The 18,811-nt window shown below is 49.8% G+C and overlaps 1 protein-coding gene across 1 annotated transcript in view; it reads left to right on the top strand.

Annotated features, from left to right (window-relative positions):
- Positions 1–2,280: 2,280 nt before the first annotated feature.
- The window catches only part of LOC121857682 (arrestin domain-containing protein 2-like), a gene marked incomplete at both ends in the record, with an annotated part of 48,902 nt that continues 32,371 nt past the window's right edge, over positions 2,281–18,811 (top strand). The window contains 1 exon segment of the mRNA XM_042353754.1: positions 2,281–2,355. Within this exon segment, the coding sequence (XP_042209688.1) occupies positions 2,281–2,355 (75 nt within the window).

Here is an 18,811-nt window from a genome sequence, read left to right as displayed (position 1 = left end):
AGCCATAACAACACCACACGAGCCACTAACACCACACGAGCCATAACAACACCCCACACGAGCCATAACAACACCACGAGCCATAACAACACCACACGAGCCATAACAACACCACACGAGCCATAACAACACCACACGAGCCATAACAACACCACACGAGCCATAACAACACCACACGAGCCATAACAACACCACAGAGCCATAACAACACCACACGAGCCATAACAACACCACACGAGCCATAACAACACCACACGAGCCATAACAACACCACAGAGCCATAACAACACCACACGAGCCATAACAACACCACACGAGCCATAACAACACCACACGAGCCATAACAACACCACACGAGCCATAACAACACCACGAGCCATAACAACACCACAGCCATAACAACACCACACGAGCCATAACAACACCACACGAGCCAAACAACACCACACGAGCCATAACAACACCACACGAGCCATAACAACACCACACGAGCCATAACAACACCACACGAGCTATAACAACACCACACGAGCCATAACAACACCACACGAGCCATAACAACACCACACGAGCCATAACAACACCACACGAGCCATAACAACACCACACGAGCCATAATAACACCACACGAGCCATAACAACACCACACGAGCCATAACAACACCACACGAGCCATAACAACACCACACGAGCCATAACAACATCACACGAGCCATAACAACACCACACGAGCCATAACAACACCACGAGCCATAACAACACCACACGAGCCATAACAACACCACACGAGCCATAACAACATCACACGAGCCATAACAACACCACACGAGCCATAACAACACCACACGAGCCATAACAACACCACACGAGCCATAACAACACCACACGAGCCAATAACATCACACGAGCCATAACAACATCACACGAGCCATAACAACACCACACGAGCCATAACAACACCACACGAGCTATAAACAACATCACACGAGCCATAACAACACCACACGAGCCATAACAACACCACACGAGCCATAACACCACACGAGCCATAACAACACCACACGAGCCATAACAACACCACACGAGCCATAACAACACCACATGAGCCATAACAACACCACACGAGCCATAACAACACCACAGAGCCATAACAACACCACACGATAACAACACCACACGAGCTAACAATAACACCACACGAGCCATAACAACACCACACGAGCTATAACAACACCACCGAGCCATAAATAAACACCACACGAGCCATAACAACACCACACGAGCCATAACAACACCATAGAGCCATAACAACACCACATGAGCCATAACAACACCACACGAGCCAATAACACCACACGAGCCATAACAACACCACACGAGCCATAACAACACCACACGAGCCATAACAAACCACACGAGCCATAACAACACCCACACGAGCCATAACAACACCACACGAGCCAACAACACCACACGAGCCATAACAACACCACACGAGCCATAACAACACCACACGAGCCATAACAACACCACACGAGCCATAACAACACCACACGAGCCATAACAACACCACACGAGCCATAACAACACCAAGAGCCATAACAACACACGAGCCACAATAACACCAATGAGCCATAACAACACCACAGAGCCATAACAACACCACGAGTATAACAACACCACAGAGCCATAACAACACCACGAGATAACAACACCACGGCATAACAACACCACACGAGCATAACAACACCACACGAGCATAACAACACCACACGAGCCATAACAACACCACACGAGCTATAACAACACCACACGAGCATAACAACACCACACGAGCCATAACAACACCACACGAGCCATAACAACACCACGAGCCATAACACCACAATAACCTATACAACAGCTGAAGACGGAACACTGTGGCAGCCAACCTCTGTGCTGTCATCTGTCGTCACTGGAACATAACATACAGAGTGTCCAAAAAGTTATCCCATCTATTTTAAACACAAACGCCTCTAACATCTCATTTCAGTAGTTATAAAAAAATAAATATTACAGTAATTTAATATTTCAGTGTTACAAAGAATTCACCAACCATTACAGTGTTATGAGGTTAAATTAACACCACATTTCAGTATAATAAGTCACTGTAATACACTAGTGATACATAACACAAACGGAAATAAAAAATAAAGTTATTCTGTATTTCATTAACTCCGTGTTGTGTTCTCTACAGCTATCCGGGTCGGATTGGAGGAAGGTTCACGCCGAGGGAAAGTGTCGTATCTGGGGACCGTCGTACTGTCAAGGACGACCAATACTTCATCGACGACCGCACGACCATATGGGGAAAAGGTAAGATAGTGAGTGAGTGAGGTGTGAAAAGTGAGTGAATGAGTATGAAAAGTGAGGAATGAGTGTGAAAAATGAGTGAATGAGTGAAAAGTGAGTGAATATGTGAAAAGTGAGTGAATGAGTGTGAAAATGAGTGGAATGAGTGTGAAAAGTGAGTGAATGAGTGTGAAAGTGAGTGAATGAGTGAAAGTGAGGAATGAGTGTGAAAAGTGAGTGAATGAGTGTGAAAATAAGGAATGAGTGTGAAAATGAGTGAATGAGGAAAAGTGAGTGAATGAGTGAGTGGAAAATAAAGTGAATGAGTGAATGAGTGTGAAAAGTGAGTGAATGAGTGGAAAAGTGAGTGAATGAGTGTGAAAAGTGAGTGAATGAGTGTGAAAAGTGAGTGAATGAGTGTGAAAGTGAGCGAATGAGTGTGAAAAGGAGTGAATGAGTGTGAAAAATGAGTGAATGAGTGAAAAGTGAGTGAATGAGGTGGAAAGGAGTGAATGAGTGTGAAGTGAGTGAATGAGTGTGAAAAGTGAGTGAATGAGTGTGAAAAGGAGTGAATGAGGTGAAAAATAAGTGAATGAGTGTGAAAAGTGAGTGAATGAGTGTAGTGAGTGAATGAGTGTGAAAAGTGAGTGAATGAGTGTAAAAGTGAGTGATTGAGTGTGAAAAGGGAGTGAACAATCAACTCAACTATGGGTTCAATGGTCTATATTGGCTCATCAATCAATCTATTTCTACTCTATTTCAATCTGTCTTTTTGTTTTCATTTCATTTCGTCCTGTTTCTTTTCATTCGTTCATTTAGTTCCCCCACGTAGACAGGTAAACAGACAGGTAAAAGACAGACGGACAGGTAAACAGACAGACGGACAGGTACAGACAGACGGACAGGTCCACAGACAGACGGACAGGTACACAGACAGACGGACAGATACACAGACAGACGGACAGGTACACAGACAGACGGACAGGTACACAGACAGACGGACAGGTACACAGACAGACGGACAGGTACACAGACAGACGGACAGGTACACAGACAGACGGACAGGTACACAGACAGACGGACAGTAAACAGACAGACGGACAGGTACACAGACAGACGGACAGGTGTACACAGACGAGGACAGGTAAACAGATAGGACGGACAGGTACACAGACAGACGGACAGGTACACAGACAGACGGGACAGGTAAACAGACAGACGGACAGGTACACAGACAGGCGGACAGGTACACAGACAGACGGACAGGTACACAGATAGACGGACAGAAACAGACAGACGGACAGGTAAACAGACAGACGGACAGGTATACAGACAGACGGACAGGTACACAGACAGACGGACAGGTACACAGACAGACGGACAGGTAAACAGACAGACGACAGGTACACAGACAGACGGACAGGTAAACAGACAGACGGACAGGTACACAGACAGACGGACAGGTACACAGACAGACGGACAGGTACACAGATAGACGGACAGGTACACAGACAGACGGACAGGTAAACAGACAGACGGACAGGTAAACAGACAGACGGACAGGTACACAGACAGACGGACAGGTACACAGACAGACGGACAGGTAAACAGACAGACGGACAGGTAAACAGACAGACGGACAGGTAAACAGACAGACGGACAGGTACACAGACAGACGGACAGGTAAACAGATAGACGGACAGGTACACAGACAGACGGACAGGTACACAGACAGACGGACAGGTAAACAGACAGACGGACAGGTACACAGACAGGCGGACAGGTCACAGACATGGACAGGTACACAGATAGACGGACAGGTAACAGACAGACGGACAGGTAAACAGACAGACGGACAGGCACACAGACAGACGGACAGGTACACAGACAGACGGACAGGTACACAGACAGACGGACAGGTAAACAGACAGACGGACAGGTACACAGACAGACGGACAGGTAAACAGACAGACGGACAGGTACACAGACAGACGGACAGGTATACACAGACAGACGGACAGGTACACAGACAGACGGACAGGTAAAAAGACAGACGGACAGGTAAAAGACAGACGGACAGGTACACAGACAGACGGACAGGTACACAGACAGACGGACAGGTACACAGACAGACGGACAGGTAAATAGATAGACGGACAGGTACACAGACAGACGGACAGGTACACAGACAGACGGACAGGTAAACAGACAGACGGACAGGTACACAGACAGGCGGACAGGTACACAGACAGACGGACAGGTACACAGATAGACGGACAGGTAAACAGACAGACGGACAGGTAAACAGACAGACGGACAGGTACACAGACAGACGGACAGGTACACAGACAGACGGACAGGTACACAGACAGACGGACAGGTAAACAGACAGACGGACAGGTACACAGACAGACGGACAGGTAAACAGACAGACGGACAGGTACACAGACAGACGGACAGGTACACAGACAGACGGACAGGTACACAGATAGACGGACAGGTACACAGACAGACGGACAGGTAAACAGACAGACGGACAAGTAAACAGACAGACGGACAGGTACACAGACAGACGGACAGGTACACAGACAGACGGACAGGTAAACAGACAGACGGACAGGTAAACAGACAGACGGACAGGTAAACAGACAGACGGACAGGTACACAGACAGACGGACAGGTAAACAGATAGACGGACAGGTACAAAGACAGACGGAGGTAGGCACAGACAGACGGACAGGTAAACAGACAGACGGACAGGGTACACAGACAGGCGGACAGGTACACAGACAGACGGACAGGTACACAGATAGACGGACAGGTAAACAGACAGACGGACAGGTAAACAGACAGACGGACAGGTACACAGACAGACGGACAGGTACACAGACAGACGGACAGGTACACAGACAGACGGACAGGTAAACAGACAGACGGACAGGTACACAGACAGACGGACAGGTAAACAGACAGACGGACAGGTACACAGACAGACGGACAGGTACACAGACAGACGGACAGGTACACAGACAGACGGACAGGTACACAGATAGACGGACAGGTACACAGACAGACGGACAGGTAAACAGGACAGACGGACAGGTAAACAGACAGACGGACAGGTAAACAGACAGACGGACAGGTAAACAGACGAACCGGACAGGTACACAGACAGACGGACAGGTAAACAGACAGACGGACAGGTACACAGACAGACGGACAGGTAAACAGACAGACGGACAGGTACACAGACAGACGGACAGGTAAACAGACAGACGGACGGGTACAGACAGACGGACGGAGTAAACAGACAGACGGACAGGTACAGACAGACGGACAGGTAAACAGACAGACGGACGGGTACACAGACAGACGGACGGGTAAACAGACAGACGGACAGGTACACAGACAGACGGACAGGTACACAGACAGACGGACAGGTACACAGATAGACGGACAGGTACACAGACAGGCGGACAGGTAAACAGACAGACGGACAGGTACACAGACAGACGGACAGGTAAACAGACAGACGGACAGGTACACAGACAGACGGACAGGTACACAGACAGACGGACAGTACACAGACAGACGGACAGGTACACAGACAGACGGACAGGTACACAGACAGACGGACAGGTACACAGACAGACGGACAGGTAAACAGACAGACGGACAGGTACACAGACAGACGGACAGGTACACAGACAGACGGACAGGTACACAGACAGACGGACAGGTACACAGACAGACGGACAGGTACACAGACATACGGACAGGTACACAGACAGACGGACAGGTACACAGACAGACGGACAGGTACACAGACAGACGGACAGGTACACAGACAGACGGACAGGTACACAGACAGACGGACAGGTACACAGACAGACGGACGAGTTACACAGACAGACGGACAGGTACACGACAGACGGACAGGTACACAGACAGACGGACAGGTAAACAGACGGACGGACGGGTACACAGACAGACGGACAGGTACACAGACAGACGGACAGGTAAACAGACAGACGGACAGGTACACAGACAGACGGACAGGTACACAGACAGACGGACAGGTACACAGACAGACGGACAGGTACACAGACAGACGGACAGGTACACAGACAAGCGGATAGAAACCATCACAATCCGCATCAGCTGTTAGTGAGGGGCCAGGTCAGGGCCAGGGCCAGGAGGCCAGGGCCAGGGCCAGGGCCAGGGCCAGGTCAGGGCCAGGGCCAGGGCCAGGGCCAGGGCCAGGCCAGGGCAGGGCCAGGCGCAGGCAGGCCGAGGCCAGAAGGGCCTCCCGAAGGTGACAGCAGAAGAAAGATGTGAGTAACCACCCTCAACAGCCTTAATGACTATGAGATTGGATTCAAGACAGGGGTAATTAGTGGTGATGGCCAGGTGGGTGGGCAGGTGGGTAGGAGGGCAGGTAGGTGGGCAGGTGGTTAGGAGGGCAGTAGGTGGGTGGGTGTGAGTAGGAGGGCAGGTGGGTAGGAGGGCAGGTGAACAATGAGGGCAGGTGAACAGGTGGATAATGAGAGCAGGTGAACAATGAGGGTAGGTGAACAGGTGGATAATGAGGCAGGGTGAACAATGAGGGCAGGTGAACAGGTGAATAATGAGGGGCAGGTGAACAATGAGGGCAGGTGAACAGGTGGATAATGAGGGCAGGTGAACAGGTGGATAATGAGGGCAGGTGGACAATGAGGGCTCCTGAACCACCTGTGTTCTGGACCCCATCTCCACCTCATTACCGAGACTAATAAATAAACCTTTTATTTCCTTACCATGTCAACGCGTTTAAAGTTTAACACAGGAAGAGTTAGATGAGGTAGACAAACGTTTACCATTTTAGTTTGTCTGCTTGTTTGCTCAGAGGACAACACAAACAGTAAACAGTCCCTCCACCCTTGATAACAACAACAATAAAACAACCACCACAACCACAACAACCACAACAGCAATAACACAACTACAACCACACAACCACAACAACAGTAACCACAAAAAATAACAACAACAATAACCATCACTACAACCACAAAAATATCAACCACAACCACAACACAACCCCCCCTCCATCCCCCTCCCCACAAAATTTATACAAAAACAAAACAATGAATAAAATTATGAATAAGGTTACTCGTATTTTTCATTTCATAATAATAATAATAATAATAATAATATATATAATAATAATATATATATATATATATATATATATATATATAATATTTCCTTTTTGTTTTACGTAACACTTCACCACGGACATACTGTAGTGAAGATTAAAGTCCTGTTTAATGACGCACCCGTACAGTACATAGCTAATATACTGCATGTGTCTGTACCTTTCTCCACGGGATTCTGGCCATTCTCACAATAACCAACACAGATTCTTAGACCACTTTGTAGCGTTATCTGTCTACAGTTTATTTATGTACAGTCAACGACAAGACTTCGTAGACTACTGGAGTAATATGGATAATGAGTCGCTTGAGCTTTTGAGTCTGAAGTTTCATAAATAAATTGGTCTGTTGTGGGCTTCTCTGAGTAGGTGTGTGTGTGTGTGTGTGTGTGTGTGTGTGTTGTGTGTGTGTGTGTGTGTGTGTGTGTGTGTGTGCAAAAACATTCAGTATAGTCAGGGATCGATCTGTGACCCTGAGAACTTAGGCAGGTCACCCCATGATGCTGCCTCGTCTGTGTTGATGACGGCTGAAAACACACACACACACACACACACACACACACACACACACACACACACACACACACACACAGAATTTCGTCTCCACCTCCTCCGCCGACTCAAGTCCCTCGGGTTCCTGCACAGGCTCCTCAGTGTTTACTCAACATTCATACTTCCCAGCTCACCTATGCCTCCTACCTGGTCTTCCTCCTAAATGCCACACAACGTAAACACCTAGAAAAAGTGCAAAAGAGGGCATGCAAGATTATTCTCTCCTTCCTACTCCACATATCAAGCGCTCAACACACTGCCCTCTCGGCTCTCTCTGACCATCACCACGACCCCTCATCAGAGCAAATTTGGTGAGGTTTCTGCACCATCCTCGACACTGCTCCTACTACCACCCGAAATCCTCGCCCGTGGTTGCTGTGTGACACCACAACCCCATCCAGCCCATACGAGCACGAAGCGATCGCTATAAGAACAGTCCAGTCCCAACCATTGTAAAATTATCAACAACTCGTAATCAACCAGTGTATTACTCCCGGTCAATCTTACTTCTACACTGTCACTATGTTGAAATGCCTGTAGTTTGACCTTCTCCCCACCTAGTTATTATATATCATATTTGTATCACTTATGTTACTTGTATGTTATTTGTCAATCAAGAACCCATTCCCCAATTATGTAACTGTATATTTTCAGCCTTCTGTCTGCCATGCTCTTTCAATAAACAGTTAATTATTATTTTACACACACACACACACACACACACACACACACACACACACACACACACACACACACACACACACACACACACACACAAAAAATAAAAAGCTACTCAGAGAATCCCACAACAGATCAATTTGTTTACAAGCTTCAGACTCAAAACTCAGAGATTCACTGTTCACTGCGACTTTTGCAGACTCTACACTATGTTACGTACATGTATGTATTTTTGTATCGTTGTGTACATATTACTGAGTGTACATATTACTGGGGTGTACATAACAACATAAGAGTGAACAGCAGCGGGACTATTGGCCGATACTGGGCGTACATGTTTTATATTCACCGTCTTTATTCAACCCGGTAAATTATTCACAAAATTCAGTATCATCTACATATAATTTATTTCAGTTTTAACAAATATATCATTATTATACATCCATAGTATATATATATTCGTTAGTTTATCGCCATCGCACTTTACCAGACAGGGTGTAGGGTACTGACAGGTGTAGGGTACTGACAGGTGTAAGGGTACTGACAGGTGTAGGGTACTGACAGGTGTGGGGTACTGACAGGTGTAGGTACTGACGGGTGTAGGGTACTGACAGGTGTAGGGTACTGACAGGTGTAGGGTACTGACAGGTGTAGGGCACTGACAGGTGTAGGGTACTGACAGGTGTGGGGTACTGACAGGTGTAGGGTACTGACAGGTGTAGGGTACTGACAGGTGTAGGGTACTGACAGGTGTAGGGTACTGACAGGTGTAGGGTACTGACAGGTGTAGGGTACTGACAGGTGTGGGGTACTGACATGTGTAGGGTACTGACATGTGTAGGGTACTGACAGGTGTGGGGTACTGACAGGTGTGGGGGTACTGACAGGTGTAGGGTACTGACAGGTGTGGATTGACATGTGTAGGGTACTGACAGGTGTGGGTACTGACAGGTGTAAGGTGACAGGTGTAGGGTACTGACAGGTGTAGGGTACTGACAGGTGTGGGTACTGACAGGTGTGGGTGCTGACAGGTGTAGGGTACTGACAGGTGTAGGGTACTGACAGGTGTAGGGTACTGACAGGTGTAGGGTACTGACAGGTGTGTAGGGTACTGACAGGTGTAGGGTACTGACAGGTGTAGGGTACTTGACAGGTGTGAGGGTACTGACAGGTGTAGGGTACTGACAGGTGTGGGGTACTGACAGGTGTAGGGTACTGACATGTGTAGGGTACTGACATGTGTAGGGGTACTGACAGGTGTAGGGTACTGACAGGTGTAGGGTACTGACAGGTGTAGGGTACTGACATGTGTAGGGTACTGACATGTGTAGGGTACTGACAGGTGTAGGGTACTGACAGGTGTAGGGTACTGACAGGTGTGGGGCACTGACAGGTGTAGGGTACTGACAAGTGTGGGGTACTGACAGGTGTAGGGTACTGACAGGTGTAGGGTACTGACAGGTGTAGGGTACTGACAAGTGTAGGGTACTGACAGGTGTAGGGTACTGACAGGTGTAGGGTACTGACAGGTGTAGGGTACTGACAGGTGTAGGGTACTGACAGGTGTAGGGTACTGACAGGTGTAGGGTACTGACAGGTGTAGGGTACTGACAGGTGTTCCTCCTCTTGCCGGACCACACCAGTACACAGTCTGTCGCCTCCTGTGTCACCATAGGATCAGTCTCCTTAATAAATTACGCCATTTATCTCACTCCTGTTCTTCACATTTTCTTTACCATCGTCCACATTTACACAAGACTTATCTGCCTTTCTCTAACCCTCATCATTATCTTCCTCCCTTCTCTCTCTCCCTCTCTTCCTCTCCCCCTCTCTCCCTCCCTCTCATTATCATAAATTACCTCACACATAATCCAGCTTCCCTTCATAACAACAAGAGACTAACATATAATCTTCTCTATAATTTTCCTTATTTCTTATTTCTTCCCTTATTTCTTCCTTTATTCCTTTATTTCTTTATTTATTCGTTCATTTTCACCATTTCTCGTTTCCCTCCTTACTATAGTTAAGTGTTTATAATGAATTAGTTGACCTTCACCAAACACGTCTTGGGTCAACCACTGTGAGAAATTTTGATTAGTACCCACCTAAGTAAACACCGTGGGGCTCATGTGATTGGTGGCTGTTATCCAATCGTAGAGCCAGTTTAATAGGTAGTTAGTATAGTTGTGGTGGTGATTGGTGGCTGTTATCCAATCCAAGAGCCCGTTTAGTTAGCATTATTGTGGTAGTTTGGTTGTTCGCGAAAATTGTGGTAGTTACTGTTGTATTGTGAGTTATTATTAATGAGATCCAAAGAACAGGTCATTATCCCTCACTACACCTGTAATTAAGAACCTGTAAAGCATCATTACCTGACCAAACCCTCATTAACTACCTGTAATTTGATAAGCGTAAATTTGGGTTAATATTTTCAAAGTTAACATTGGGTCCTGGGTTAAAGGGGTTAATTAGATGCGTCCTCACACCTGCAAGGGGGGCGGGGGTGGGGGCGGGGTTATGACCGTAGGAAGCTTTAACTACCTGGGCCTTTGTGCGTTCTATTCCTCACAGGTAAACAAAGGGATATCAAAACTCCACCAATTAAATTCCCCGGATGATGACCAGAAACATAATCATTGGTTGGAAGTGTTGTTACTTGTGGTCATATATGAAGGTTTAGATACAATGATGAGTATATACCCAGCCAATTATTTCGACTTTGGTAATGATCCAGGTTTGTGATTGGTGGAGATGCATTGTAGTAAGAGCAGCAGGTGTTGAGGGTAGCGTTCTTGTGGTGTCACCCAGCCCTCACCAACACTGCCATCCAGCCCTCACCAACACTGTCATCCAGCCCTCACCAACACTGTCATCCAGCCCTCACCAACACTGTCATCCAGCCTCACCAACACTGTCATCCAGCCCCACCAACACTGCCACCCAGCCCTCACCAACACTGCCATCCAGCCCTCACCAACACTGCCATCCAGCCCTCACCAACACTGGTCATCTAGCCCTCACCAACACTGCCATCCAGCCCTCACCAACACTGCCATCCAGCCCTCACCAACACTGCCATCCAGCCCTCACCAACACTACCACCCAGCCCTCACCAACACCACCCAGCCCTCACCAACACTGTCATCCAGCCTCACCAACACTGCCATCCAGCCCTCACCAACACTGCCATCCAGCCCTCACCAACACTGCCATCCAGCCTCACCAACACTGCCATCCAGCCTCACCAACACTGCCACCCAGCCTCCCACCACACTGCCATCCAGCCCTCACCAACACTGCCATCCAGCCCTCACCAACACTGCCATCCAGCCCTCACCAACACTGCCACCCAGCCCTCACCAACACTGCCATCCAGCCTCACCAACACTGCCATCCAGCCTCACCAACACTGCCATCCAGCCTCACCAACACTGCCATCCAGCCTCACCAACACTGCCATCCAGCCCTCACCAACACTGCCATCCAGCCCTCACCAACACTGCATCCAGCCCTCACCAACACTGCCATCCAGCCCTCACCAACACTGCCATCCAGCCCTCACCAACACTGCCATCCAGCCCTCACCAACACTACCACCCAGCCCTCACCAACACTGTCACCCAGCCCTCACCACCACTGCCATCCAGCCCTCACCAACACTGCCATCCAGCCCTCACCAACACTACCACCCAGCCCTCACCAACACTGTCACCCAGCCCTCACCTCACTACCACCCCAGCCTCACCAACACTGCCATCCAGCCCTCACCAACACTGCCATCCAGCCTCACCAACACTGCCATCCAGCCCTCACCAACACTGCCATCCAGCCTCACCAACACTGCCATCCAGCCTCACCAACACTGCCATCCAGCCTCACCAACACTGCCATCCAGCCACCAACACTGCCATCAGCCTCACCAACACTGCATCCAGCCCTCACCAACACTGCCATCCAGCCTCCCAACACTACCACCCAGCCCTCACCAACACTGTCACCAGCCCTCACCAACACTACCACCAGCCCTCACCAACACTGCCATCCAGCCCTCACCAACACTGCCATCCAGCCCTCACCAACACTGCCATCCAGCCTCACCAACACTGCCATCCAGCTCACCAACACTGCCATCCAGCCCTCACCAACACTGCCATCCAGCCCTCATCAACACTGCACCACCCAGCCCTCACCAACACTGCCATCCAGCCTCACCAACACTGCCATCTAGCCCTCACCAACACTGCTAACCAGCCTCAACAACACTACCACCAGCCCTCACCAACACCGCATCCAGCCTCACCAGCACTGCCATCCAGCCTCACCAACACTGCCATCCAGCCCTCAACAACACTGCCATCCAGCCCTCACCAACACTGCCATCCAGCCCTCAACAACACTGCCATCCAGCCCTCACCAACACTACCATCCAGCCCTCACCAACACTGCCATCCAGCCCTCACCAACACTACCATCCAGCCCTCACCAACACTGCCATCCAGCCCTCACCAACACTACCATCCAGCCCTCACCAACACTGCCATCCAGCCTCATCAACACTACCACCCAGCCCTCACCAACACTGCCACCCAGCCCTCACCAACACTGCCATCCAGCCCTCACCAACACTGCCATCCAGCCCCAACACTGCCATCCAGCCCTCACCACCACTGCCATCCAGCCCTCACCAACACTGACACCACCAGCCCTCACCACCACTGCCATCTAGCCTCACCAACACTGCCATCCAGCCTCACCAACACTGCCATCCAGCCCTCACCAACACTGCCATCCAGCCTCACCAACACTGCCATCCAGCCCTCAACACCATCCAGCCCTCACCAACACTGCCATCCAGCCCTCACCAACACTGCCATCCAGCCCTCACCAACACTGCCATCCAGCCCTCACCAACACCAGCCCTCACCTCAAGCTTCTGCCTCACCCACCAAGCCCACCACTGCGCCATCCAGCCCTCACCAACACTGCCATCCAGCCCTCACCACCACTGCCATCTAGCCCTCACCAACACTGCCATCTAGCCCTCACCAACACTGCCATCCAGCCCTCACCAACACTGCCATCCAGCCCCACCAACACTGCCATCCAGCCTCACCAACACTGCCATCCAGCCCTCACCAACACTGCCATCCAGCCCTCACCAACACTGCCAGCCCTCACCAACACTGCCATCCAGCCCTCACCAACACTGCCATCCAGCCCTCACCAACACTGCCATCTAGCCTCACCAACACTGCCATCCAGCCCTGACCAACACTGCCATCCAGCCCTCACCAACACTGCCATCTAGCCCTCACCAACACTGCCATCCAGCCCTCACCAACACTGCCATCCAGCCCTGACCAACACTGCCATCCAGCCCCACCACACTGATCCAGCCCTCACCAACACTGCCATCCAGCCCTCACCAACACTGCCATCCAGCCTCACCAACACTGCCATCCAGCCTCACTCAACACTGCCATCCAGCCCTTGACCAACACTGCCATCCAGCCCTACCAACACTGCCATCCAGCCTCACCAACACCGCATCCAGCCCTCACACCAACACTGCCATCCAGCCCTCACCAACACTGCAATCCAGCCTCACCAACACTGCCATCCAGCCCTCACCAACACTGCAATCCAGCCTTCCCAACACTGCCATCCAGCTCCCTACCAACACTGCCATCCAGCCTCACCAACACTGCCATCTAGCCTCACCAACACTCTGCCATCCAGCCTCACCAACACTGCCATCCAGCCTCACACACACACACGCACAAATCTCCCTCTCATTTACTGCCCTGTCTCTCTCTTTATTCTGTCTTTATTTACTGTTTTCTCTCTCTTTTTCAAGCGATTGCGTCATTGGCTACTATTTGCGTCATTGGCTACTTTTTTGGTCATTGGCTACTTTTGCGTCATTAGCGTTTTTTTGTCATTATTATTTTTGCGTCATTGGCTACTATTTGCGTCATTGGCTACTATTTGCGTCATTGGCTATTTTTTATACTCTGGCTATTTATTGTATCATTGGTTCATTAACGTCTCCTTGGCTAGTTATTCTATTACTGGCTATTTATTGACTCGTTAGCTATTTTTTACATCCTTACGAAGCTATTATGGCTTTAAACGTCTCATAACCCAACCCAACCTAGCCAACCTAACCCAACCTAACCCAACCTAACCCAACCTAACCCAGTCCAACCCAACCTAACCAAACCTAACCCAGCCTAACCTAACGTAACCTGACCTAAACCAGCCCAGCGTAACCGACACGTAACCCAACCAGCCTGGCCTAACCTGGCCCAGCGTGACCTAACGTAACCAAGCCTAACCCAGCGTGACCTGACGCGACGGACCTACCTGACCTGACCTGGCCTGGCCTGGCCTGACCTGGCCTGGCCTGGCCTGACCCAGCGTGACCTGGCGTGACCAAGCCTGGCCGACCTGGCCTGGCGTAACCCAACGTGACCTGGCCTGGCCTGGCCTGACCTGGCCTGGCCTGCCTGGCCTGGCCCTGGCCTGACCCGGCGTGACCTGGACGTAACCAGGCCCAGCCCAGCCTAACCTAACCTGACCCAACCCTGCCTAATCCTAGCCTAACCTGGCCTAACCCAGCGTAACCTAACGTAACCAGACCTAGCCCAGCCTAACCTAACCTAGCCCAACCTAACCTAACGTGACCTAGCGTAACCTAACGTAACCTAACGTAACCAAACCTAACCCAACCTAACCTAACGTAACCTAACCTAAACCAACCCAACGTAACCCGACGTAACCCAACGTAACCCAACGTAACCCGACGTAACCCGACGTAACCCAACGTAACCCGACGTAACCCAACGTAACCCAACGTAACCAACCAACTAACCTAACCTACTGACTGATCTCTTCCTCTTTAAGTGCGTCAGTCCAGCAGGTGTTAAGTCTGTCTACCTTTAATACTTGTACTCAGGCAAGGGGAAGGAGCTGGGAGACCGTACCTAGGAGACGTTAACTAGCCTAGGAGACGTTAACTAGCCTAGGAGACGTTAACTAGCCTAGGAGACGTTAACTAGCCTAGGAGACGTTAACTAGCCTAGGAGACGTTAACTAGCCTGAGACGTTAACTAGCTTAGGAGACGTTAACCAGCCTAGAGACGTTAACTAGCCTAGGAGACGTTAACTAGCCTAGGAGACGTTAACTAGCCTGGGAGACGTTAACTAGCCTAGAGACGTTAACTAGCTCAGGGAGACGTTAACTAGCCTAGGAGACGTTAATTCAGCCTAGAGACGTTAACTAGCCTAGGAGACGTTAACTCAGCCTGGAGACGTTAACTAGCCTGGAGACGTTAATTAGCCTAGGAGACGTTAACTCAGCCTGGGAGACGTTAACTAGCCTAGAGACGTTAACTAGCCTAGAGACGTTAACTAGCCTAGGAGACGTTAACTAGCCTGGAGACGTTAACTAGCCTGGAGACAATTAATAGCCAAGGTAGGATAAATAGCCAAGGAGATAATAAATAGCCCCAGAAAGGTAGCCGAATCAACCCTCAAACAGCCCAGAATAGCCGAATCAACCCCAAAACAGACCAGAATAGCCCGAATCAACCCCAAAACAGCCCAGAATAGCCCGAATCTACCCCAAAACAGCCCAGAATAGCCTGAATCTACCCCAAAACAGCCCAGAATAGCCGAATCAACCCCAAACAGCCCAGAATAGCCCGAATCAACCCCAAAACAGCCCAGAATAGCCGAATCTGCCCCAAAACAACCCAGAATAGCCCGAATCTCACCCAAAACAGCCAGAATAGCCCGAATCTACCCCAAAACAGCCCAGAATAGCCCGAATCAACCCAAAACAGAGAATAGCGAATCTGCCCAAAACGGCCAGGAGCCCGAATCAACCCAAAACAGCCCAGAGGGCGAATCTACCCCAAAACAGCCCAGAATAGCCCGAATCCTTCAAACGACCGAATAGCCAGATCTACCCCAAAACAGCCCAGAATAGCGAATCAACCCCAAACAGCCCAGAATAGCGAATCTGCCCCAAACAGCCCAGAATAGCGAATCAACTCCAAAACAGGAATAGCGAATCTACCCCCAAAACAGCCCAGAATAGCCCGAATCTACCCCAAACAGCCCAGAATAGCCGAATCTACCCCAAAACAGCCCAGAATAGCCGATGACATAAAAGTAGCAGAAATTAAAGCCAGGTTGAAAATAAGCACATCTAGAGTAGACATGTGACAAAAATGAGTAATCTTTTGGCCTTTCTGCGCCTGTTTGTGATGCGTGAGGGCGTGGAGGCGTGAGGTGTGGAGGTGGATAGTTTGAGGTGGAGGCTGAGGCGTGATGGAGGCGTGAGTGTGAGGGTTGAGGCGTGGTGTGGAGGTGGATGGTTGAGCGTGGTGGAGGGCTGGTGTGGAGGTGGAGGGGTTGAGGCGTGGTGTGGAGGTGGATGGTTGAGGCGTGGTGTGGGGTTGGGGTGTGGTGAGGTGGTTGAGGCGTGGTGGAGGCTGAGGTGTGGTGTGAGGGTGAGGCGTGGTGTGGAGGTGGATAGTTAAGGCGTGGTGTGGGGGGTTGGGGTGTGGTGTGGAGGTGGATGGTTGAGGCTGAGGTGGAGGCTGAGGTGTGGAGGTGTGGTTGAGGCGTGGGGTGTGGGGGTTGGTGGAGGGCTGAGGCGTGAGGTGTGGACGACCTTGATGTGTTGCACTGAATAATGGTTGGTGCTCACACCGCATCGTGACGTCATCAGACGGTTAACCTGACTCTTGCAAGCCTGGTGATGTGTAGCTACCACTACCACCACCACCACCACCACTACCCACCACTACCACCACTACTACCACCACTACTACTACCACTACCACCACTACTACCACCACTACTACCACTACCACTACCACTACCACCACCTACCACTACTACCACTACTACCACCACCACTACCCACTACCACTACCACTACTACACCACACCACCACTCACCACCACCACTACCACCACCTACCACACCACTACTACCACTACCACCACCACTACTACCACTACCACTACCACTACTATACTACCACTACTACTCACTACTCTCACTACTACCACTACCACTACTACTACTACCTACTACTACCACTTCACTACTACTACTATACTACTACTCCATCTACTACCACTACTCACCACTACTATATACCACCTATACACTACCACCACTATACACTACTACCACCACTACCACCGCTACCACCACCACTACTACAACCATACTTCCACTACTATCTTTACCACTACTATATACTACTACTACCACTACTACCACTACCACCACTACTACTACTACCACACTGAAACCACCACTCCAATACTACCACTCCACTAATGCACACTACCTACTACCTCTGCGACTACCACCACTGCCACTAATACTACCACTACCACTACTACCACCACTACCACTATTAGTATACAACCATCACTATTAGTACAACCACCTACCACTACTACCACCACTACCATTACCACTATTACCACTACTACCACCACCGTGCCACTATTACCACTACCCCACTACCACTACGAACCATTACCACTATTACCACTACTACCACCTACCCTACTACGAACCATTACCACTACTACCACTACTGCCAATACTACCACTACTACCACTACTATTGGTAAACAACCATCGCTATTTATTACCACCACAACCACCAGCGTCACCCCCACAGAGACATATTATCCAGGTATTTTGGACACAGGTAATTACTCTGTTAACGGGGCGCAGGTAATCACTCTATTAACGGGGCAGGTAATCATCTATTACGGGACACAGGTAATCACTCTATTAACGGGGCAGGTAATCAATCTATTTCACGGGGCATAGGTAATCCTCTATTAACGGGACATAGGTAATCACTCTATTAACGGGGCACAGGTAATCACTCTATTAACGGGACACAGGTAATCACTCTATTAACGGGACATAGGTAATCACTCTATTAACGGGGCACAGGTAATCACTCTATGATCACGACAAACATTCTATCATCATGATCTGACCTGACCCTA

This window comes from Homarus americanus, unplaced genomic scaffold, assembly GCF_018991925.1.
Source record: "Homarus americanus isolate GMGI-L3 unplaced genomic scaffold, GMGI_Hamer_2.0 scaffold49022, whole genome shotgun sequence".
Taxonomy (NCBI): Eukaryota; Metazoa; Arthropoda; class Malacostraca; order Decapoda; family Nephropidae; genus Homarus; species Homarus americanus.
Note: the sequence above shows the minus strand (reverse complement) of the source record. Positions and strands in the feature narration are given on the sequence as shown.